This window comes from Tribolium castaneum, chromosome 9, assembly GCF_031307605.1.
Source record: "Tribolium castaneum strain GA2 chromosome 9, icTriCast1.1, whole genome shotgun sequence".
In the NCBI taxonomy this organism is placed as follows: Eukaryota; Metazoa; Arthropoda; class Insecta; order Coleoptera; family Tenebrionidae; genus Tribolium; species Tribolium castaneum.
The window spans coordinates 3,104,624-3,129,434 of record NC_087402.1 but is presented as its reverse complement, the minus strand read 5'-3'; the positions used below and the strand labels follow the sequence as shown (position 1 = coordinate 3,129,434).

Genomic DNA, 24,811 nt, shown 5'->3' with positions numbered 1-24,811 from the left:
ATTTGTTAAAAAAAACACTTTTTTTCCTGCAAAATTTTTTTCATTCGTAATTAAAATTAATTAATTAGACTGATATTGTGAAACAAGCCACGTTTTTATGTTGTTTTGTGCAAAAATTAAATAAAAATGTTGATAGACCGAAAAAATGTATTAAAAATGGATACTAATAAACGCTAGGTAAAATAATGGTAATGTATGTATTTTTAAATAAAATTTGCTGAGAAAGAATTTTTGATTGTATTTTATGTTTAGAAAGTTTTTTTACGTTCAGAAATTGTATTTTTCGTTGTAGTATTATTTTTGACAATGAGATACAATTATTTTAAAAACTAAAATCTAAAAACATCATGACTAACAAAATGCTCAAAATATAGTGTTTTATTCACAAAAATATTGTAAGATTTTTTGGATAAACAATTTTTGGGGCTTATTTTTTTAATTTATTTAAATAGTATTTTAACAAACCGACACATAACTAAAAATTTTTGTAATTTCGATTATAAGGAACTAAATAACACACAAAGAGAAAACAATGAAGCATTTTAGTTTGCGTGTGATTAGTATACCGATTCAGTAAAAATGTACTTTTAATAGACTTGTCCTACATAAATAACTATAATTTTTTAAGTTAAAATGTAAAAGTGAGTTTAATCCACGGTTTATAAAAGACAAAAACAAACAAATATGTTGTGGTCGCATGTGTAACGAAGCTACTGTTACTGTTTACCAACTTTCTAAACAAACGAATTTTTCCTGATAATTTCCGCCTAAAATTATAAGTACCCACAAAGACATATTTATTAATCTTTGGGTTACAATTTACAAATTTTTATTCAATAAATTTCAAATATGCGCATTCTATTGTGGTGTCATTTTTACAAAACAGTCACAAGTTTTTGAAGAAATCTAACCACTAGTTTACAGTCCTCATATTTTTTTGTTTCTTAATTGTTGGTCGCTGGTTTCAAAACTGCTTTTTTCTGACAGCTCTAGTTTTAGGGGTAGGTAATACGTACAGCTAACTCAAGTTAGCATTTATTTAAAAAAAAGGACAACTTTTAGTCAAGTGCTCTCACCTCTTGGTCCAGAAATAACAACAGTGGTACTTTTTTGGGGGTACATAAAAATCTGTGCTTTTTGTAGGATATTAGGGGTCGGTTTATAGAAGCGTCATTAAGTTAATCTACAATTAAATGCGTGATTAATTGAACAAATAAGAAAAACAGCGAAATTTTTGGGATTCTGCTTTATTTTTTAAGACGCTAGAAGTAACATTTATCATTTTACATGGTACTAAAGTGTAATTTAAAATGATGTATGTAAGTAACGCTTGAAAATTGCGCTGTCGGCCGCTGCATTCAGGTTGTCCTCTCGTGCTTGACCGCAAAATCCGTACGAAACAAACCAAAAAGCACAAAATCGAAGTAAAAAATATGTCGTCGACCTCAACCCTCCCATCCATCTCCATCTGCCGCCAACAATAACAGCAGCAGCACCAGGCCAAACCCTCGCCGGCTTTCGTCCGTTTCCGTGTCCCGTTCGCCGCGTGTTTCAAACCCGCCGGTGTGTGCCGTCAGTGGAGTTTGGTGAGTTGCGTGCGATGGAGGAGGAGTTGCGTTGTCCGTCGTGCAAACAGTTCTACACCAACCCCGTCCTGCTGCCGTGCTTCCACGCTCTGTGCCTCAGCTGCGCCGTGCACCTGCAGCAGCCCGCCCAGAGCCATGGCGCCGCCGGCGCCGAGAACGCCGAGAGCGTGGCCTCCGGCAGCTCCGGGGACTACCAGGAGAGCGACAAGCTGTCCATCCTGAGCGAGACGGACAGCGGCGTGGTGTGCACCTCGCGCCCCAACAGCTACGTGGGCACCCCCAGCGGCGGCCTGTTCCCCAGCGCCCTGAGCCTCGCCTGCCCCCTGTGCCACAAGCTGGTGTACTTCGACGAGAACGGCGCCCACAACCTGCCCAAGTACCGCGTCATGCAGGCGATCGTCGAGCGGTACAGCGAGGTCAGGAATCTGACGCTGAAATGTCAGATGTGCGAGACGGAGCCGGCGAGGGAAGCCACGGTGATGTGCGAACAATGCGAGGTGCTTTACTGCGAGACTTGCCGCGAGTCCTGCCATCCGGCGAGGGGGCCCTTGGCCAAGCATGTGCTCGCGGAACCGAAGCGCTGCTCGGGGACGATGCTCAGGAATAGGGATGATAAATGCACGGAGCATTCCGACGAAAATCTGAACATGTACTGCTTAGTGTGCAAGATTGGTGTCTGTGCTTTGTGTTTGATGGACTCGAGACATGCTTCCCATGATGTCCAAGCGCTTGCCGTCATGTGCAAGACTCAAAAGGTAGTTTTTACGTTTTGTTTGCCTTGGAGACGGTCAAAGGAACAAAAGATTACGCCGGGAAAAGAAAACCCATAGGAATCCAATTATCTCACTTGGGTTTTGTTCATTTTACAATGTTCTACTAAAATATACATTAGCGTGGAACAGCAAACATGATTAAATAGGGAATAAGGGTGTCTGGTTGCACCGCACTTGAAGAAAGAGTTGAAAAAAAAAGAACTTACAATCATTTTAAGCGTATCTTAAATAAATTACTCAAAATTTATTGATTGTCGTCATAACAAATGCTTGTACTCTTTCCAAAGTATATAGGGATGCCTTCCGTCCGGATTTGTCCAAGTTTTGTGTTGGGGTCCGAATGATTTCTTGAAATCTCTAACTTAAAATGTTTTTCAAATCACTTTTAGTTTTTTTTAATGCCAATACTTTTCTGAATCGGTAAAAATTACGTAGTTATATCATATCTATCAATAATAGGAAATAAAGTATAATTTGAAATGTTTTAAAGGAATATTTATTATTATTACAATTCTTATTAAAAACAGAGAAAATTAAGCGCTATCAGATGGTTTTTTGTTCGTTGCTCTAAGTCTTACAGTTTCCGAGAAAAACGCAAAAAAATGTTTCCATTTTCACTTTTTTTCAATTTTCAATCGCCGATTACGGCCACACTAAAAGAGCTAGGAGAAAACTCTTTTTTCCATCGTAAAGAGCACATCAAAATCTATAAGATAGGATAAGTTTTATTCGATTCTGAGACACTTTTAAAATTGACCATTTTAACTTGTTTTAAAAAGTTGTTAACTTTTTTTTTATTTTCTCAATTACGACTAAACTATTTGAAAAAGGAGACCTGTTTTGATCCATACCTATGCAAAATGATCCGGGGAATCGATTGGCATCAAGAAAATTGCCAAATTCCCAATAGTTTTTTAGTTATGAATTTTTTAAAATTTTACCAATTTTTGCATTTAGCAGCAATTTGCTCGAAAACTATTAGTCGGAGAACAATAATCTTTTTTAAAAAAAAATAGATAATTTAAAGAGCTTTCCAACGATAATAAACTTCATGGGGTTATCTTTGATAGTTCCGAAGCTATTGCTCAACAAATGTTCCGGGTACCCAAAATCGACAAAAATTGCGACGAAAATTGAAAAAATCAAACATCGAAAAATCGAACATATAGACTTTTTTTGGACTTTTAACAACTCTAGAGAGTTGTAAAGGCATATATAAATACGAAAAAATATGATAGAACGAATTAAAAAAAAAATAATTTTTTCACTTTCTTGAAGATAAGTGTTACTACTCAGGAAATTTTAGCAAAAAAAATAAAATTTTTAAATCTCATGAAAAGTTCGTATAATACAGAAAATGAACCGCTGAATTCAATGGAACAAACCGCATTGCTCTATGACTTTTAGTTTTTGAGTTATGAATTTTTTTGTTGGATAAAATTTTCCACTATGACAAATGGCTACCCTAAATTTAGGCAAAAAATTTAAAATTTTTAATTTTTGTGAAAAATTGATATAATATGTAAAATGAGCCGTAGAATTCAATCGAACAAACCGCAATGCTCTACGACTTTTAGTTTTTTTTTTATGAATTTTTTTAGTGAAAAACTTTGATCGCCTCTGTAGCCGGAACCGTTGCCCGGAGCGGCTCCGGGTTTAATCGAATAAATAGAGAAAATTAAGCGCTATCAGATGGTTTTTTGTTCGTTGCTCTAAGTCTTACAGTTTCCGAGAAAAACGCAAAAAAAGGTTTCTATTTTCACTTTTTTTCAATTTTCAACCGCCAATTACGGCGAAACTATTAGAGTTATTGAGAAACGGAAAAATCGAGGACAACCGGAATAAAAAACTCTACAAAATGGCATAGGACTCAAGGCGATATCTCGCAAAAAATTTTTCAATTTTCAATCGCCGATTACGGCTAAACTAAAAGAGCTAGGAGAAAATTCTTTTTTCCATCGTAAAGAGCACATCAAAATCTATAAGGTAGAATAAGTTTTATTCGATTCTGAGACACTTTTAAAATTGACCATTTTGAAGGGGGGGGTGTTAACTTTTTTTTAATTTTTTTTATTTTCCTAATTACGACTAAACTATTCGAAAAAGTGGAACTGTTTTGATCCTTACCTATGCAAAATGATCCGGGGAATCGATTGGCATCGAAAAAATTGCCAAGTTCCCAATAGTTTTTTAGTTATGAATTTTTTAAAATTTTACCAATTTTTGCATTTATCTGCAATTTGCTCAAAAACTATTATTCGGAGAACAATAATTTTTTTTTTTAAATTGATAATTCAAAGAGCTTTCCAACGATAATAAACTTCATAGGGTTATCTCTGATAGTTCCGGACCTATTGCTCAACAAATGTTCCGGGTACCCAAAATCGACAAAAATTGCGACGAAAATTGAAAAAATCAAACATAAAAAAATCGAACATATGGACTTTTTTTGGACTTTTAACAACTCTAGAGGGATGTAAAAGCATATAAAAGTCCATAAAAGTATACTAGAACGAGTTTAAAAAAAAAAAAAATTCACCTCCTTGAAGGTATAATAGTTCTATGTTAGATACCTAATCATAATTATTTTTTGTGTTAGAGGCTGAATAAAAAATATTGTGTGTGATCCATTTAATTGAAACAAAAATTGCGGTAGTGCAGTTTTTCAAATTAAATTGTACTTATAACAGTATAATTCAAGGGACAGGGTTTGTCTTTATTTTTGCAAAAAAAGACAATCATAAGTTATACCTAATATGTATACACTTGGGATAAAATATAAAATATGTCTCTCACTTTATTAAACTGGCAATTTTAACAATTTTTCGGTGTAACAATTTCCCCAAAACTGGTTTTTAATGTCTCACTGCAATTCCTTAAAAATTTTGAACAATATCGAAGTATAAAATATCGTTTTGACCAATAATTTATTTTTTACTCGATTAGAGATTTTTTGTATAACATACTTTATCATAATAGAGTTCGATTTGTTTTCCTATTTTGCAATGCCATTAGAAAGCAGAGTTGTCTCACGGGTAGTTATTTCGCAAAAGGTCATTTGATTATAGCAATAAATAATACAAATATCAATTCCCTTTTATAATGTTTTTTTTTTTTTAATTGGACAATTGAAATTTTTACTACGTCTTGTTCCGAACAAAAGTCGCTGTTGGGTCCCGGCAAAGAGCCAAATAATATTCCCATAATAATTTGCATTCATGCCAAAAGCATGTTGAACTCAAAGTTGGCAAGGGTTGGCGAATTATTGGTGAATTGTATAATTGTTTTCGTACAAGTTCCAACATTTCCGGGCTAATGATCGGTTCAATGACAAAGTCAGCTTTCAAAATAAGTTAAATTACTGGATATTGTGTAAATAAATAAGTCAACACATTATTTTGTGATAAAGATGAGTGTTCTAATAAATCATCACTTTGACAATTGTTACGAAACTGGCTGTCAGTGATTGAGTTTTTTGTGGGAATTCCCCAGGAATTATAATTTTTATCTAGTCCAGTCAATCGATTTTTTCTTCCATATATTCTACGAATTATTCCTTAATAACGGTATAACATGCAAGTTTGCATTTGAATGTCTTGAATTAAATAACTATTACAGTCTCTGCTATTACTTAACTTTAAAAGTTTGTAGTATTACATTGCGAAATTGTAAAAATGTGATTTTGTTTATTCGTATTTTTGTTTAACGATATTTTTGTAACAATGACTAATAATTAACGAGAAAGGAGACCAATTAATGCCTGTAATCTATAATCACTTACTTAGTGTCATATTATTGTGTCACGCTTCATCTAAGTCACGCACATTTGATATTAGTCTAAAACTAATTTATCGCACAATTTCGTGAGATGCCAAAACGTGGCAGTTGGAAAATCAGAAAATAAGTTAACGTTTCAATTTGTTACGGATTTATCTAACCCACGCTGGGAAAAAAATTGATTGTACTAGCTAGAGATTCGTATTTATTTTCGGTATCACTCAAGACAATGATTTAAATATTTACTTTTGTCAAAGTACAATTCGATACGTAGACTTATTATTATTTAAAATAGAAAATAAACCCAATGTTTTCCTGTTCGGGAAACACTATCCCCAAAAACTCACTCTCTCTTATTGTTCATTTACTTTATAATAGCTCACTTTTCACCCCCCTTTGCAGGGGGTGCAGTACGTAACAACCACTGCTAAAAATTCAAGGAGCTTGCATTAGCTCTCCTCTTAGTAATATGTTTAGTAACTACATTAAATTAATTCAATTTCTTCCCATATTAAAACTTGGTAGTGTTCTTCAATTCTCCTTTACGTATTATTAGGTAATCTAATTAGTAAATTATGTCCTTGGGTTATACTTAGTATACCTATATTTATAACTAGATGTTATAATTTGAAATTTTGACAATTTTTAATTAAGTACAAATTTTGTTAAAGTTTACAGACTTTACTTTTAAATTGTACACCAGGTGTCGTATGCTTGTTGACTTGAATAGCGAATGTACCTAAAATAATGGAAAAGTTGGCACCAGTTCTGCCGCCAACCAAAATAAATCGACCATTTACGCACTACCTAGGAAATAGTAGTGGTGGGACCAATTTATTAGCGATTTTTTTTATAAATTCAGCGATAAGTAGCAAAGAAATTGTTACCAGCTCTCCTAACTGTTAATTATGCGCTAAAAACTTAATTTTACCACGTCTTTCAAATCTAGTTCGTCGTTTATTATTTTAATTATGCACATACGTATTCCTGTTGCATGTTTCCGTGTTCTATACGCATACAAGAAAGGCCGAAGTCATTTTACCACCGACATTGGTAACCGGTTGTTGCCGTGTAAAAATATCGAAATACCTACCTACCTCTTCAGAGCTGACCTGTATCTGCGCCTGTGGTAGGGTACCACTGGTTATTTCAACGCTTTATCGTTAATATTTCCTTGTTTTAAAATTAGAACGAACGTTGCGAAATTTATTGCGACTTTATCATCTTAATCAAAACTAGATAGTGCACGAAAAAATGCATTCCCCATCGAGTTGGAGCAATTTTTTTGTCGAATTTATTTGTTAATTCCGGCAGGTTTATGCCGAGGAACTTTCATATATTTCAAATTGAAAATCAATTGTGCTCGGCTGGGGTTATAAAGCTTTGATGTGGTGCTATCTTTACCACGTTGCGATGGATTTTCATTATTCTAGAACGCTTAGGCTTCAGTTTTCCATTAAATTATCCAAAGGTCAGTGTTATGGATTCACAAGTTTCGGTAAAGTGATAATTATACCGCAATTGCGGAAATATATTATTTCCACAAAGGTTGTGCACACTTTTGTCCAATTTCCATACCGAGTTGAACAAAAGGAATTCGGGGGAGTTAGTTGTTCATGTTAAACACTTTGTAATTGGAGATAGGGTTTTAATTAAAACAATATTTAATCACATAGAAAAATCTGCTCACACTTGTTTGAGTGTGAATTGTATAAAAATTATAAATAACACATCTATTCGCTGTCCTCGAACAGCATCCTTCTGGGGTACGGCCTCCGCTTCAGTTTCAGCAACCTAAACTCAAAATGGAAACTGTTGTCGGAAGTCTTGAAGTGGTGTATGATCTGCTTGGAGATCTTGATACAGTTCATGCCCTCACTACACGAAGCCATGTAAAACATTTTGATTTTTTTCTCGACCGGGTGATGCAGAATGATTTCCTGTTGATATCGCTTGCCTTCTTCCCGAGCCCCGAAATACTTTGTCACAATCCAGGCCGAGCCATCCGGCTTATTACCTTGCACACTCCAGAATATCTCGCCTTCGATTTCCGTCCTCCAGAAGGTGTACGAGAAGATTTTCCCTGTTCGTTGAATTCGCTTACCGAAATTAATATCGTACGTGTCGTTGGCTGACAGTTGTTCGTCGTAGTCGGACAAGAAATCCATGGTTTTTCACCAACGCTACGGCCACAACTGTAAAATCATTGTTTTATCGCTTATCTTGTTTGTTTGGTGATAACGGCGTTAGAAATAATTGGCTTCGTTAAAATATGAAGGGACAAGAATTTCAAGTACGGCGGAGTGATTGCTTTGGGCGAAAATCGGGGGTGGTTATTAATGCCTTTCTAAAGCGAGCGGGGACGACAGGTTAAAAGCATGTAACGCATACTTGAAACTTGGATAATTGGGAAGTTATCATTTCTTCAGGTCCCTACATAATCACATTTTTGGGCGTTAGTGTAATTGGGGAGTTACCCTCTTAGCCAGTTTGTTGAATAAGTATGATAGTCTCGAAAAGTAATTTTGTGCCAGGATCGAGGGTCTGAATTTACAGGGTATTGATTTTTGTGCAGTAGACAGTATATTTATAAATGTTCCACTCGATAAGCTACTGTATTATTGGACGCGTATTTTTTATAATAATGGTAACTTACCTATGAATAGTTGGTTCACTTTTAACTGCTGCCTTACGTCATGTCTTCGTTTATTCATTCATGGATTATTTATAACTTGTACAAGGAACTTTAGCGGCTGTCTTACAATAATAATCACAGTTACGAATACTTATTTTAGTTTGTATTGATTTTTTGTTATAATAGTGCATTAATTACGGATGCAGTAACGCACTGTCGGTGAAACTTGAGCAATCGAACTAAAAATCTGGATCAGAATGAATATGATGTTGGCACTTGGCGAGAGACTTTGGGACCGCAGCCAATACTGTTAACGCATTTTCATCATTTAGTATCACTTACTAAAAATAAAATGAATTGTACTGTAACGCCAGTTATTTTTGAAGTTCAAGTTAAATATAAATAAGACAATCATATCAAATAAATGTATGTATTTTAAGTTTGTTTGGGTATTTTTGAAGAATCGTTTCAGCGTTCCCCGCTTGTAAATCGTCAGCCTCTCGTAATAAACCATACCGCTAATAACCAAACGCCACGTGCACTTCTTTGTGGAATAAACAAGCGAAAGTGTGTTCTGAAAATTTTATACTGCAATAGTTAAGCTGCACCAGCTTCTTCTGTTTGTATATTCAAACGAGCTTTTCTTTGTGATATGGTTGAGTTGTTCGAGAGCTATGCACACATTTTTATCTCATTGATCACAAGAGAAATTTTTAAAATAAAAACTCCGAGTGATTTTTGTGAAGCTGTTTCATTTCACCGCAAAAGCTACTAGCTTTGTCTGATGCGTGAGTGGTTATCAAATTTCGTCACGCATTAGTTGTTCATGCGTGCTTTGTCTTATCATCATCGATTATTAAAAAATCGATGAAAATACTTTTGGGCAAGTTAATAAAAGAACGCCAGTTGTCCCAACAAGCTTGAGGAAATGGATGAGTTATTGCTTGGTCATTGATAATGTTATCATTTGTTGGCTTTTCGAGGATATTTGTGAAGACAAATAGAAACGTGTCAATTTCAAGCCACATTTGTTCCGTCCTTTGTTCTTCTAAATAATGGTAAACGTTCTAATTGTAAATCTGATCCTGAAGTCAGGACTTTTTTTCATTGATAAGTTACAAAGTACATGATTATGTAGTTTAATTAACTTAAAAGGAAACTTTATGACTCAGTTTTTTTGTATCAAAGCCTGGGGGTTCCAAAATCTGACTGTACACATTTCTAATCAAATAGAGGGGAAAATATAATTTGAAACATTATTGAAACAATGTTTTTTACAAGACTATGCCCATTTTCATTATTTTTTATTTCTCATTAGGAAAATTGCGAAAAAAATCGTTCGTAAATTGCAGCTAGAGATGAAAATTTGGTATCATAATTTAATAATTCGGTTTACAATAAAGAACACAATTTGGCTTTTAGCGCCTGGTCTTTATAAATGTATTAGGCAACAAAAAGTGTAAGTACCACGGCCATAATTAATGCTTGTTATTGATTTTTATTACTTTTGTTTGTAAAAAACTGGGGTGAGAGCGGAGAAATTATTCATCCATCAAGCAGACTGAATTTTTGCTTTAAAAATTGCGATGACTTATCAAGTTTTTCTTGTATTTATAAGTTGTTTATGATTTATGACAGCGTCAGACACTTGAAGATTGATCCTCGCGTATCAAAATGTGATTAAAAAACGTAATTTCCGGTTGCTAGTTGAAAAACTTATGTTATGCCGAGACACAGGATCCCGGATAAAAACCCTTTTGTGTTGGAATATAAAAGTGAAATCATACGAGTTGGGGCGGCAGGTCTGAATTTTGCTGCTTTATCGGGGCTTCAGATTGCCGCATGGGAATATGCTTTCCGCAAGCATGTTTAGGGGAAGTTTTACTCGTCTGTAGCAAGAAGTGTCAATAAATGAAAGTGAGCATGTGGGATTTATCGCAACTTCTGCGGAAAATAATTTTTACGTTGTTTTTGGTTCAGATTCGGTGCTAAAGGGGGCATGAAATTTACTTATATGAATAGGAGAGGGGTGCTCTGAATAATATTTCCCCCGTTTGTCCTTTCATCTCTCTACTCTTAGAAGTTGCTTAGGGGTTACCAGCCCATTGATGCGTACAATCCAATCAGGTTTGGATCAGTTGGTGATCTGGTTCTTAAGCGTTTTCATTTTTGTTTTTAATTATCTCTTATTGCATATTAATTCGACGAAAACAGGACGCGGGTTTGTGTAATAAGCTTGATTCGAGATAGCGTTTTAAGAGGGCTGGGGATCTTGTCTAATGCTCAGTTACCCTCTACTTTACCTTTGTTGTTTTTTCCTAAAGACGCCGTAAGCGAGCATTCAATTAAACTTTCAAAATGTAAAAACCAAGAAGGGAAGCTAAGAGGTTCTTCGTGGCTGAATTACGCACAAAAATTTACTTCGGGAACAGACTTCATTAACTTCCGACGTTGCTGGCATAATTTTTTATTAAACACCGTTCACGATTGTTTTAAATTCGGACTACCTATGAAAATCTGACATTTTATTTGGCAGTACTGTGAGTTGTCATTAGAAATTTATTTTGGGTTATAATTGATGACAACCAAGGACTGTTGTCAGTTTGCTTCGTTTTTTAAATAAATAATTAAATACGTTTTTATTGTTATTCTACTCATTATCATTAGTTAAAAAAGTCGGGTCTGTCTTTCTTGCATTCTTCAAAACGTCTTTTGATGCACACTTTCTTATCAACAAAAATTATTTTCGACATTTTAAATTAATAAGTAGTAGAAGTGACAACGAATTTTTGACAAGACAACGTCATGAAGACAGTACCTGACAGGACCTGAGGCCAACCTAAGAAAAATATATCTACGCCTGCTGAGAATTTAAAACAATCGTGAACGGATAATAGAACAGTTCCGAAAAATTATACTGAAGTCTCAATTTAAAGAAATCAATTTAGGGAAGGTTCTATGTTTGCTACTTTCGGCACTTGCGTTAAAATTCGTTTTTACTAATCCAGAGTGAGTGGGTTTTTTGGCCTATCACTGATTGGAGTTTGTGCAGGTTATGCGACGATGCAATTACCTGCCAAACTAGCAGAGCGTAACCTAGTTACCACCGTCGAGACGACGAAAGCGTTCATGGAATGGAAATTACCTGTTAATGAAGCGGGAGATGGTCCTAGACACGGATGAAAAAGCGCTACTTGCATTTAAATATTATGATGTTCCCTTCATGAATATAGCCGATCATAAATTTGTATTGATTTGGCAAATTTAAATACCGCAGTCGGAAAAGGAAGTCGATTTATGGGGCTTCAGTTAGCAAACAATCGGAATATTATGTTTGCAATGGATTTCCTAAATCTTCTTTTATTCAAGAAAAAAAGAAGTACAAAATATTTCTGAATTTATATAAATAGGCAACCATTATCTGGTAGTGTCAAGTTTGTCTTGACAGTTAAAAAAACAGTGTTGATCCAATTAATGTTTTAAAATCAAGTGGTAAGTGCAATTAGTATTTTTGGTTGCATCTTATGTCAGAAGTAACCCACTATTGACTCTTCTCTGCACAGTTTATGGAAAATACCAAAATCTAATCAAAATGCTAATTGAAAATAAATATTTCCTCGAAAACTCGATTAGAATTAGCCGTTAGTTTCCGTAAGTTAAGTAGTAGCTATCTTGTGTTTTTATTAGTTTGCTATTTTTTTAATTACTTCGCCTTTTCTACTTTCGAGGTCGGTTTATATTTAACCAAAATTAATGTGAAATGCTAGTCGACCACAATAGTGAGTCATTACTTCGTGTACTACATGAGCTTCTAATTGATATAAAGCGCCGTTTTCGTATCATAGGTACAAGAATAGCAGTTCATAATTTCCTCGTCTAATTCGCGATTCCATAATTCCATTAATCGTATGGCAATTAGGTGTCTGTAATGCATCATAGCGTTTAATTACACGAAATAGGGCACTCGCTTTGGATGCGAGAACAAGAAGTGACACCCTTTGAAAGCACTGACTGGTAAAATATTCGATGTTCATTAAGTACGCTCTTCCAAGATGCATTTTAATTCAATCAAAATGAACCTACTAAGGTGGGTAATTATTTAGGAATTGTGCCAAAAAATCGGGAGAAAAATTACCGATTTTCTCTACAAAACTTCGATACTTTATAAACATTCAGTGTTCGAATTTATGTCGTTTTGCTTATTTTTTAAGACGTCCGTTCGTCTTTATTTTCAGCTCCATAATCGCATAAATCGATTTCAATCCTATCGTGCAGACGGCCGTCGCGGCGCCTTTCGTTTCCCCAGCTGTCACTTTATTAAAGCAATACATCACTTCCGGCTGATACTTCCGTCAGTGATGGACAATCAGTGAACATCATGAAACTCCTAATTGATTCACAGCTCTCTTTTAGAGATTTATCAACTTTTTAACACCATTTTTCTATTAGTAATTCGTTTTTAAAAATTCCAAGTGCATTGAACTGCACTAATTAATTATAACACAAACTTGAAAACAGTTTTTAATTAATATTAAAAAAAGTCAGAGATCGTGCGAACGCGAATTCTGGCCGTAAAATACGTGTGAAAATAATTAATAAAACGGCCTAATGTAAAAAACTAAATTTCCCCCAAACATGTTCCGATTTAAAACAGAGTCGCTGCCGCTCCAGCATTCTAGTCATGATCGAATAAAACGAAGAAGGGTCTCCATGACCGGAATAGAGACGAACTATCTACTTCTTGTTTTGGATTTGATTTATTTTCGAAACAATTAAATGGCCTTGGAGATGGATAACTCGGCGAACAAGGAAAACTTTCAAACGAATTTATCGTCGAGGTTTATGTGGAGTTTTCCTCACCACTACGAAATAACTCCATTATGCAGTCCTTACCTCCTTGTTTTGTTTTTCCAGAATTAGCAAGGCGAGCAAGAACACAAAAAAATAAATTACCGCATTTAACAACCTTGTTAATTGTAATAATCGTAATTTTAATGACCGCAATGTGCGATCAAAACGAAAAATTTAATAAAGCTGACCGGACAAACAACGAAAAATATTTCACATCTAATATCGGAAGAATCCCCTGCATTCCACCCACAGTGCAGTGTTTTAGAATCGTCTGCTCTTTTTGTTAATTTCCTCGTAACATCTTAACCGCCCGATTAAATTTAGCGCTCGCGCTCGTAATGAAAATTCAATAACCAAGAGTACAAATTCAACGGAGGTGACGTTTTGCTGCTCAATTTAATAAAACAGTTGGCCAGACTTACACATTAAAGGAATGCTCAAGGGGTTTATGGGGTTTTAGTTGATTGCGTCGTAATTTTAATGAAAAAATAATGCAATTATGGAGGCGCCGATACTGTTCTAAAATCAACATTGATTTAATTTTTTGAAATTGGCCTCTAATGGTATTAACACCGCGCCAATTCACGCCTTTCCTCTTTGCATTTATATTAGAAAAATTAAAATAAAACGATTTTTAATTTAATAATCATGCACTGCTAATCTGTATTCGCGTGAGGCGCACAAGACATTACTGCAGTGCTTCAAGCATTTGTGTAGGTCTTGTGTCGTCATAGAAACACCCCAATACGCTTGAAGGAGACAAATTTATAGCCCGGCAAAAAGTTTCATTTAAAATTTGCTACATCATTTGTAAATCTATTCAGGCACAACAATCGCATTCCGGCGTATCATATTTGCAAAAATTTGAGTTGATTAAGACTTAACGTACACAGTACTGGAAAATCTGACTGGGATTAGGCTGTTTGAAAAAGTGGGATTTCTCTTTTGGCAGGATAATTAGCCGATTCTCTCTTGCGCTGCGCTTCCGGGTGAAGGGATTATAATACTGTAATCATTAATATCCTACATCACCCCAATGTTTTGTCTATTTTGGAGCGATAATAACCCGTTTCAAACATTGTTACTGCTCTAATCAATATTAATTATGACTGTGATCAAACAACTGACGGGGTTTTTAACAACAAACAAAAATTAATATTTTGATGCCGCAACAAACAACAAAATCGGAAAATACTGGATGCTGCTCTAAAATCTTTGCGTGATGGTGTTACCAGGGTCGGATTGTGGGAGCCTTCTACACCTTTTTACAAATCTTTAATTCTAAATGATTTATTGTTTTTTGTATTATGTAGTTTTTTAAATAAGGTAAACACATGTATGGAATAGTAAATAACATAATAAAATTAAAGAAAAAATCTGAAATAACGAATATAAAAACAGAACACTTAAGTCTCCCTAGCTACTCTAAAATCGAATTTTACGACATTTCATACAAGAATATTTATTAATAACATAAATTAATTATTAACTGAAAAAACTCCTTTTACACAAAACTAAATAAGTTTAAAATGTCCTTTTAAATTTTTAACGATTTTTATTGTAACTGATAAATTTTGGTAAAGAACTGATACTAGAGGGGCAAATTGTAGTTCTGGAACTCCGTATATTTTTCTGGGCGCATTCTAAATTTCTAAATTTAACTTATTAAAAAAATAAGTTGGTATACCATTTTGTTTCTATACATCTTCTAACATAAGAAGCTGCTTGAATTTAAATTTTTGAGCACCTAATACCAACTTTATCACTACTAGGTATGTTTTACAGTATATGAAAAACTAATAATTACACAGTTCTCTATGCATGTAAATTGTTTCAGAATTTTTCTACATTTTCTTCTAATTAAACTAAATGGTAAAAAATTATATTTTATGTGATTCTAAAAAGAAGCGATGCTTAAATGTTGGTTTATGAAAAAAGTATGTCAAAAAGTGTCGCTAACCTCAACATTTAATTAATTAAACAAAAACAAAAAAAATGAAAAAGCGTAATTTTAAGACTGGCAACGATTTTCTTAAGAAGTTTCTGCTCAATGCACTATCTAAATAAGCGTCGATTTAGAATGACAGCAGAAATTACAAAATTCCAGTTCGTGAATATTAATATTTTTAATTATGTAATTAATTTTAATTGTGAGGAATCATTAAAAATTTTTTTAAGTAGGTATTTAATAGCATTAATTGATTTCTGTGTGATTACTAGTTTTTGAAATATGGTAAAAAATATTTTTAAAAGACTCACCTTGTATATTATACAGAATTTGGAAACCAGTTTCACTGTTTTCTCTGCCCAACTAACTCACAAGCTCTTTATTATCCAAATTTCGGTTTAGTGTTGATTATGAATATTTTTTTATTAATTTTAACTCAAAAACGATCGTAGACAACTTAATTCGTCATGTTTCTTTACTTATAGTAAACCTACTTTCCTTCAAAAATGCATTTCAACTGATTTTATATCAAGAAATTAAACAAGGCATGTTTAGGGTTGTTTAGGCATCAGTAACTTGATATCTTATTTTTATCAAACACATTGAAATCATTAACAATGGTTTTTACAATTGCTAAATGTATTTTTACATTTTACAATTAGCAAAATGTAAGAGACACTTCAACTTTTAAAGATTTTGTGTTTAATTTAAAGTTTTATTTTATTTTAAGTTGTTAATGTTTTTTTTCAACTTGTGTTTGCTGGCGCCCCTAGGCTGCAGCCTAGGTAGCCTAATGGGTAATCCGGCCCTGGTGTTACAGAGCATTTCCCGAAAATGTTTATGGAACAGTCAGTAGAGCAAGCACGAGCCAGATTTGTTATATCAATTGAGCGTGAAATCAAACGTATTGCAATATTGTAAATTCCTCCTGTTAGGGCCGTGTTCCAGTTGCATATGATGATCGCTTTGTTTGTGTTTTTTCAGACTGAATTATCTCATAACTTGCAACAACTGTCTGAGCGAGCCCGATCAACGACAGAATTCATCCAGCGTCTCAAGGGAATGAGCGATAAAGTTAATGTAAGTAACTCCACCCGCTGACCCGTAACTTCACTATGTAATCTCGAACCATTTGTTTGTTTTTGCCCAATCCGTTGTCTCTGTTTATTGCCTTTTGTGCGAAGGGATTTGGGCGACAAGTTGACACTGCTACAGCTTCGGAAACATTTTTTCCGCTGTTTAAGCAATGGTTTGATTCAAGTGGCATTATTTTTACCAACTGTACCTTTCCAATGACAGGTGCTGAAACCGCTGCTAATAATACACGGAATAACAATATAGTTCCTATTTCACGTACAACTTCACATTCAGATCCAGTCGATTGCGCCCCAGATGGAAGCGAAATTTCATGTAAATTGGGAACATTAAATGAAACTTTCAAACAGTAGTGTGGAGTTTGCTAATTCCTGGCGTTCCATTTGTAAAAATCCAAATATTGCACACATTAGGCGTGTTAACTAACTCTTTGAAATTTCCATAAGATTGGAAAAGTTTCAGCAAAGTGAAACCAAACACAATCACATAAACGCCACTCGCATTCTAAAATGACTTTTTTAATATGGGACTGATATTGGCAGCACAAACGATGAAAGTTTCAACCGAGTTCTCGATCAATAGAGCCTTTAATTAAATATAACTCGAATCGGAACACTCACATTGAGAATAAAATTGGTCGTCTGCTAATTGGTTCCGTTTTGAGCCGAAAAACCTAATTGTTGTTTACAGGAGAACTGCGAGGAGTTCGAGGCAATGGTATCAGCTCAATGCGATGCATTAATCGAAGCCATTCACCACAGACGCGCTCAACTACTCGAATGCATTCGCCAAGATAAGGAGCTAAGGGTTCGAGCTTTAAAGGAACAAGTCACTACCTGCACAAGTAGATTACAGCAAACTACGGCTTTACTCCAGTTCTGCATCGAAGCTCTAAAGGAAACAGATAGTTCAGCGTTTCTTCAGGTGATCTCTTTTTTTTTGTAATTTTTTACTCATGTACTTTATGCTTCAGGTCGGCTCAATGCTAATCAGCCGAGTGGCAAACACCGACCATTCCTGGCACAAGGAATGGACAGCTCCGCGGGTCTCGCCTCATTTCGATCTCACTTTAGACGATAAGTCCGTCCTCAGAGCGATTGATCAGCTCAACTTTATTCAAATGAAACGTAAGTCTAAAAGTCTTAATTCAATCTTCTTACAGCTTCGGTCTCTTCGGTAATTGATTATTAATTAATTCCTTGCGCTTTTTGCTTCCTTTTTTTGGGTCCGATTTTAACTTGTTAGGGCGCAAAATTTTTAATTACACATTTTCTAATTAACCTTCCTGTTGTAAATGAATCTGCATTATTTGCTCAGCGTACATTGATGGAGAAGAAAGAATGCCTGCAGGTAAATGCATGAAAAACATTTATTTACTTTTTCGTAATAAAGTTGTATTATTTTATAACAGATATTTACAGTTAAAAGAATGAGGTTTGCGATTGTTCATCTCAGTAGTTTTTTATTAAAAATACGAAAAAAAGGAATGTCTTGCTTGTGGTTTCATAACTGTTATTAAAAAATAGTCGGTGGAGATATTCCGTTTTTTAAATTTTTGCTTGTTGTCTAGCTCCGACTGCACCAACAATCATACCCGAAGAATGCAGTGCTGAAAATAACTCGGTCACAGTGGCGTGGCAGCCTCCAGCTCAAAGTCACGTCGAGGGTTACGTTTTAGAATTGGACGATGGGAACGGCGGTGATTTTAGGGTGGGTTTTGCGATGAAATTTTCAGGAAATTTCAATTTTTGTTTTTAGGAAGTCTACTGCGGGACTGAAACAATATGCACAGTAGACGGGCTTCATTTCCACTGCATGTATAATGCAAGAGTCAAGGCGTTTAATAGTTCAGGTGAAGGGGAATATAGCGAACTTATTGGGCTACAGACGGCTGAAGGTAAATGCGTTATTACGAAATTGCACTTCACATTTTTAGTTAGTTTACTGCAGTTGTAGAAACACGTGTTTGTTGCAGTTGCTTGGTTTACGTTCGACCCGATTTTGTCGGGCCCGGGCCTCCAGTATTCCGAAGACAGTGCCACGGTAACCGGCGAGGGTTGGGAGCACAGAGTGGCGCTAGGTAGTGTCGGATTCAGCCGCGGGGTGCACTACTGGGAATTCACTATAGACAAGTACGATGCTGACACTGACCCTGCGTTCGGTATTGCGAGAATAGACGTGACTAGGGATAAGATGTTAGGTAGGAGATTCCGGCGGTTTTTGCCCCAAAAATAACGAAAACCTTGCAGGTAAAGACGATAAAGGTTGGGCCATGTACATAGATCGCCAACGGTCGTGGTTCCAACACGCTGGAGGGCACGAACAAAGGGTCGAGGGTGGGATAACGGCGGGATCAACAGTGGGCGTACTTTTAGATTTGAATCACCACGTTTTGTCATTTTTCGTTAATGAAGAACCGCAAGGAGCGGTCGCTTTTAGGGATCTGTACGGGGTGTTTTATCCAGCTGTTAGTATTAATCGGGGGGTTAGCGTCACCTTACACACGGCCCTAGATCCGCCATCCGACTGCGAAGAAACTTGAACTGACGCACAATAATCATAAACGTATACTAAGACACAATTCGAGAGCGTTTTTACGATGATATTTTTTTTAAAACAAATAATTAATAATATCAGCACAATGGTGCTGAATTTGGCATATCTATCATTTTGGAAGCAACTGAACAAAAACTTGCCTTAATTTTTTAGTAGACTTGTGACAAGTGACACAGCAAAGTGCCCTAAAGATTACGAATAAGTTAGAAGTTAATCCTCAGAACTGATATTTAGCGAAAACCAGACTAGGTATTTTCAACGCATGACATTTTGGTGGGTTTAAATTGGTGTTACACCCTGTATATCTTCCACTAAGCAACTTAACTGCTAGCTATATATTAAACTTTTAGTATTATAGCTTGTAATTAGTTTCTCAAATTATCACTTTCCATCTGTCCCAACAGTGCTAGAACGAAGTAACTATTACGACCGCCACGTGAATAATATTCTCCATTAATGTTCATTAGGTGTATCTTATAAACTAATTTATATAAATAAATGTAAGACGTTTAAAGTTTGAGCTAGTATATTTAAGTATCTATAATGTTGCGTCCTTGCACCGTTGAGACTTTGCATATATTATGTTAATAATTTAAATAATTATACTAGAACTGAACGAATTTATACAAGTTTAGTGTTGTAAAGTACATATCATAAGGTACATTATTTCCCTTTCGTATCTTAATAATCAATAAATGATTGATGTTTTCGTCACACTAAAAACAGTTAATCTTCGTAGTAGACCCGTTAACCACTAATGTAATTTGTTATGCTAAGCCAGTTTTCATTCCTTGTATTCCAAAAACACATTTGTTTGTGGAAATGTTGCAAATTTCGACGAGTTGTGGTTAGCAGGTCCATTACGAGTGTTAAACATCATAACTCCAATATAATTTTCAGTATTTGTATAAGGGGAGACTTGTAATGCTAATCTGTAAGACTGATATTTCACTGTATGGAATGTTTCTTGTTTTAAAGAATTATTAATTATTGATAAATTAGTGTATTTCTTTCGGTTTTGTCAACTTTGAGTTGTAAAATATGTTCTAGTCGGAATTAAATTATAAATGACCAGCGCTCAAATCTTGTGTTTTTCTGATTTCTTGCCATCGTAACTTATTTGTTAATAGAATTACTTATTTATGGAAAAAGTACTAAAACTTATTAGTGTTATCACTTACACTTGTATATACATTTGTATAATAAAGCGGCGAAAACCGAAGAGGCACTTTTATTTCCCGTAAATTCCCCGAGTTTTAATAAAACACAGCTGTGTGTGAAGGGCATTTATTTTTTGAAAAAAATTTACAGCAACAATATTGATATAAAGTAACAAACTTGATTAACAACCACAATAGGGCGACTATTTTTATAAAGACCACTGCAAGTATTAATACTGTACCTTTAGATAACTTAAAATAGAATAATCCTAACACAAATTTAGTGAAACACCCCTCACGTTTTTTATTATTTTTTAACAAAATATCAATGTTAAATGTATGCAAAAATCTGTTACCCAATAGTAAAAAAATAAATAAGACCGTATATAAAGCAAGACAATAAAATTTTTGCAAACATTTAGCACAACGACGTCATAAATAACCCCCCCTTAGTAAAAATGAAAAACAAGTCTTTAAAATTCGGTGTTAAAGAATCAATTTGCGGAAGATTCGGTAATAAACAATTCTAGGATAATTTTGGACATCCCCCAAACAGAATTTTGGGCCTTTTTCGCAATGCTTGAACACGTCACAATTCGGAGGCCCCACCGAATCGTAATAAGAATCTCCTCGGAAAAATTGTTGGAGCACTATCACTCCTCTTCTTTCTTCTCGTTCCCTGAACCCAAGTCACATTATTAGCACACTTAGGAGTCTTTTCTCAGTTTTAACACATTTTAGTTTTTCACTATCAAAGTTCACACTGTTCAACTTATAGTTTAAGAACTAGATCTGCACCGACGACTCGAACGTATCACAGTGCGGTTTTACGCGGCCATCAAATTCGCGGAGATTCGGATGGTAAGTAACGAATTTCATGGCGTTGTAAAATAGTGACTGTAGAATTTTGCAGCTTTAAATGCACACGGGTAACAACTTATGCGATTTAAAGCTTAGGCCCCAAATGTAGAATCACTGTGATAAGTTACGTAGTAGTGCAGAATCTCTTAAATAAATCAGTATATCACCCTTTTTTAGTATAAAAAAGTCTTCAACAGAAATTTAATTCTTCGGAAAGTACGTTGTTTAATATTTACAGTTATCAGTGATATTTCGTAACACACCGCGTTACTTGGCGTTGTCTTCTGGAGTATCTTCGTCGTCTATTAACTTGGCCACGTACAACTTGGGATCGATCACTTTCGGGATCGGCTTGATCTCCGTTCCCAACTCTTGTTCAATGCGATGAAGCGCGAATCGATCATCGTAAGTAATCAAGTTGATGGCAATGCCCAAGTGCCCAAATCTTCCAGATCTACCGATACGGTGCAGATACGTCTCTGCCATTTTCGGGAAGTCGAAATTGATGACGACGTTGACGGCTTGCACATCGATACCTCTTGTAAACAGATCAGAACAGACTAGATTTCGGCAGAGACCAGCTCGAAAATCATGGAATACTCTGTTGCGATGCGCTTGAGCCATCTTGGCGTGAATGTAGTAGCAGCAATAACCAAGTTCGGTGATTTTCTTCGCCAACAATTCGACACGTTGCGTGGAATTGCAGAATATTATGCTTTGGTTTATTTGTAACTAGAAAAAAACTGTCAGAAAAAATAAACCAAAATACCAAGAGCCCAACCTTTGAAAACAGAGTATTTAAACAGTGTACTTTCTGACGTTCTTGAACGAACGCATAGTATTGCGTGACACCTTTAAGAGTGAGCTCCTCCATGAGATTGATCTCGTACGGATCTCGGAGATGTTTTCGCATAAACTGCTCAACTGTGAGAGGAAACGTGGCGGAGAACAACAGTATTTGTCTCTCTTGCGGTAAGTTCTTTATCACAGTGTCGAGCATCCCCTTGAAGTCTTGTGAGAGAAGCTTGTCGGCTTCGTCTAAAACTAGAATCTTGCACTGGTCCATTACGGCGACACCCTTTTCCATCAGATCGAGGATGCGGCCAGGCGTTGCTATAATAACTTGTACTTTCTGGTAGATGCGCATTATGTCATCTCTTAAATTTGTTCCACCGGTCGTTACCATCACGCGCACGTCCAAGTGCTTAGCGAGCTCAATGCAAATTTGTGACGTTTGAAGCGCGAGCTCTCGTGTAGGCACTATGATCAGTGCTTGAATGCAGTCTTTCTTGGGATCGATCTGTTCCAACACGGGAATACTGTACGCACCGGTTTTACCTGAAGACCAAAGCATTCAATAATTGACAGCCAATTTTTAGATTATGTCTGTAAAAGTTTGGCCCTCTTCTTTGTCTTTTTTTATTATAAAAATATTGATTTGTAACTAATTTCCAGTTTTTGGTATATCTGATATGATATATGTATAATGATAAATGCAATAAACAGTATTACATCCAAAAAAGATAAGCAAACAAACACAAGTGAGCTAGAGAGGTAATGTATTTCGAGTACATAACGAATACAAGTAAACAAGGTCACCCAATTTACAATAGGCAGTGAACAAATAACGATGATTTTAACATTTCTGGTGTTTGTCTGTGTCTCGGTTCGAACTACCGCTTATGTAGTGAAAGAAAATATAAAAAAAAACACAAATTAATTTTTTACATCGCGTGTTTTTTAGAATAGGACAGTTTAATAATAACACGTATTTTTTGACATCACAAGTAAATTAGTAAATTAAGAAAGTACAATCAGAATTACAAAAAAGAGAACGTTTTATTATTGACTTGATTGTTAAAAAAATTTTGTACAAAAAAGCTCAATTCTGCGAACTAAATTACCAAATAAAGTAGCTTGACTGATTTATAGCGCCCACTTATTCGAGCTGGTATTTCATAAGCGCAAATTACTGTATGTGATTTTTTGCGTCATATTCAAAAATAAATATGACTATTAGCAAAAATCAAGCCATTAGTTTTGCATATTTGTCCCCCCATCCAATTATTGAGTAACAGAACAGGCTTACTAAATATGCACTAAACATTGAGTAAAAAACATACCTGTGCCATTTTTTGCCCTTGCAAGAATATCCTTGCCAGATAACGCAATTGGAATAGAAGCTTCTTGGATAGGAGACGGTTTCTCCCACCCTTTTTCAAAAATACCCATTAATAATTCTCTCTTCAAGCAGAATTCTTCAAATTCATTTCCCCTGGTATCAGTCACATCCTAGTAACAAATACTTGATAAAATAACGGTAACACCTTTTTTGCACGAATGGTGAAAGAAATGCATGAAATCAGGCAAGACGTTATCATTTATAAGAAAAATGAAGGGGAATCCATAGTGTCATCATGTTAATAATGGAAAGCTTTGAATATTATTCCCGGTTTAGACATGCAAGTGACCCAAAGCCTTCCAAGTGACCGTGAACGTACAAAGCAGTGAGTTTTAACTTACACTGGTCTGTATTCTCCTATCCTTGGGTGGAATCTTCAGTTTGGCTTTCCATCCCATGTCATCCATTTTGGTGTCAATATCACTGCAAGGAAGCGGTTCGTCACCGCACATTCTTAATGATAAGCAAACAACTTACACTTTGCCTGACAAAGCCATCACATGGTTCGAATTCAATGTGTCCGTCATCATAATTGTAGAAAATACTATTGCAAGTGTATTAAAAAATAGGGTTTATAAAACCCAAATCTTCTTCCTCTACAATGTGTAGGATAAGTACAGTTCCTAAGATCCCTCACAGGAACGATAATAATCTGCAAAATCCCAGTTTAAACATCAATGACGCAGAAAATTTAAGGTCAATACGGAATAGATATAACCACAAAAATAGAACATCCCGTAATTGTTGCAGTGTCAATAATAGCCAGGTCATGAACATTCACTGGCGATACGGAAATAAAACCCTCAAAAACGGCCAAAAGTTCGACGATTGCAACAAATAAACAGGATTCAGATTTCTAATTAAAATGGCTACTGATTCTTGTGTACAGTGCACCGTCGACTACACATAAATTATTGCACAACGACGCAAATTTACCTGATTCTGGACAAAGAATTTAAGGAATACCGTCGAGACACCCTGGGAAATACTCAGACATTGCTCATAATGTGTGATTTTTGCATCAAATCGCTCTTTTCGAATAACTTTTACCACTGATATGGACGCTTTACTCACCAAAAGGAAAATGACTTTCAGCAATTAACAATGGCCGCGAATCTGCAATGCCAGGATGCTCCGCTAACCAAAGGACAACCCGTGAGATGGCGCGAGAAACAATCGGAAAAAATCAAAGAATTTTTGAAATTTTTGGCCAAAAAATACAATTTTTTTATGGCAGTGATAACAAAGCGCCCCTGATAGGGTCCGTCTCCTTCAACCATAATAAAATTAAGTAACCACTCATGTAAAAAGCTCACAAAAAAGCGTTCAAATTGCGCGCACCACCTTGTTCTCTTCTCACCACCCACAGCACCACCTTGTTCTCTGG

At 35.4% G+C, this 24,811-nt stretch overlaps 3 protein-coding genes across 5 annotated transcripts; 1 reads left to right on the top strand and 2 right to left on the bottom strand.

Annotated features, from left to right (window-relative positions):
• Window positions 1–1,343: 1,343 nt before the first annotated feature.
• Trim9 (Tripartite motif containing 9) lies at window positions 1,344–20,443 on the top strand. 2 transcript variants are annotated; one of them, XM_015979032.2, is made up of 9 exons: window positions 1,344–2,341; window positions 16,555–16,650; window positions 17,356–17,589; window positions 17,639–17,792; window positions 17,983–18,015; window positions 18,236–18,375; window positions 18,424–18,562; window positions 18,641–18,865; window positions 18,915–20,443. In XM_015979032.2, the coding sequence occupies exons 1-9, from the start codon at window positions 1,601–1,603 to the stop codon at window positions 19,205–19,207; spliced, it is 2,055 nt and encodes a 684-aa protein (XP_015834518.1). In that variant the 5' UTR covers window positions 1,344–1,600; the 3' UTR covers window positions 19,208–20,443. The 2 variants fall into 2 exon arrangements, with proteins under 2 accessions (XP_015834518.1, XP_974556.1); XM_969463.4 differs by lacking the exon at window positions 17,983–18,015 and having other exon boundaries at window positions 1,346–2,341.
• On the bottom strand, window positions 7,764–9,048 carry LOC103312606 (hypothetical protein). Its single transcript, XM_008193650.3, has 2 exons — window positions 8,793–9,048; window positions 7,764–8,331 (listed from the first exon to the last, which is right to left on the bottom strand). The coding sequence occupies exon 2, from the start codon at window positions 8,302–8,304 to the stop codon at window positions 7,870–7,872; it is 435 nt and encodes a 144-aa protein (XP_008191872.1). The 5' UTR covers window positions 8,305–8,331; window positions 8,793–9,048; the 3' UTR covers window positions 7,764–7,869.
• Window positions 20,444–20,492: 49 nt separating the features above from the next.
• On the bottom strand, window positions 20,493–24,633 carry me31B (maternal expression at 31B). 2 transcript variants are annotated; one of them, XM_015979037.2, is made up of 6 exons: window positions 24,499–24,633; window positions 23,902–24,076; window positions 23,766–23,847; window positions 23,366–23,534; window positions 22,024–22,580; window positions 20,493–21,974 (listed from the first exon to the last, which is right to left on the bottom strand). In XM_015979037.2, the coding sequence occupies exons 2-6, from the start codon at window positions 23,952–23,954 to the stop codon at window positions 21,510–21,512; spliced, it is 1,326 nt and encodes a 441-aa protein (XP_015834523.1). In that variant the 5' UTR covers window positions 23,955–24,076; window positions 24,499–24,633; the 3' UTR covers window positions 20,493–21,509. The 2 variants fall into 2 exon arrangements, with proteins under 2 accessions (XP_015834523.1, XP_015834522.1); XM_015979036.2 differs by having other exon boundaries at window positions 24,361–24,545.
• Window positions 24,634–24,811: the final 178 nt, after the last annotated feature.

Bases quoted from the DNA above. Each gene is read 5' to 3' on its own strand.
- Trim9 (XM_015979032.2), top strand. From the start codon at position 1,601: ATGGAGGAGGAGTTGCGTTGTCCGTCGTGCAAACAGTTCTACACCAAC. The intron at 2,342-16,554 runs GTAGTTTTTACG...GTGTTTTTTCAG, and splicing joins TCATGTGCAAGACTCAAAAG to ACTGAATTATCTCATAACTT. The intron at 18,563-18,640 runs GTAAATGCGTTA...TGTTTGTTGCAG, and splicing joins TGGGCTACAGACGGCTGAAG to TTGCTTGGTTTACGTTCGAC.
- LOC103312606 (XM_008193650.3), bottom strand. From the start codon at position 8,304: ATGGATTTCTTGTCCGACTACGACGAACAACTGTCAGCCAACGACACG.
- me31B (XM_015979037.2), bottom strand. From the start codon at position 23,954: ATGATGACGGACACATTGAATTCGAACCATGTGATGGCTTTGTCAGGC. The intron at 23,848-23,901 runs GTAAGTTGTTTG...GCTTCCTTGCAG, and splicing joins ATGGCTTTGTCAGGCAAAGT to TGATATTGACACCAAAATGG. The intron at 23,535-23,765 runs GTAAGTTAAAAC...ATTTGTTACTAG, and splicing joins ATAGGAGAATACAGACCAGT to GATGTGACTGATACCAGGGG.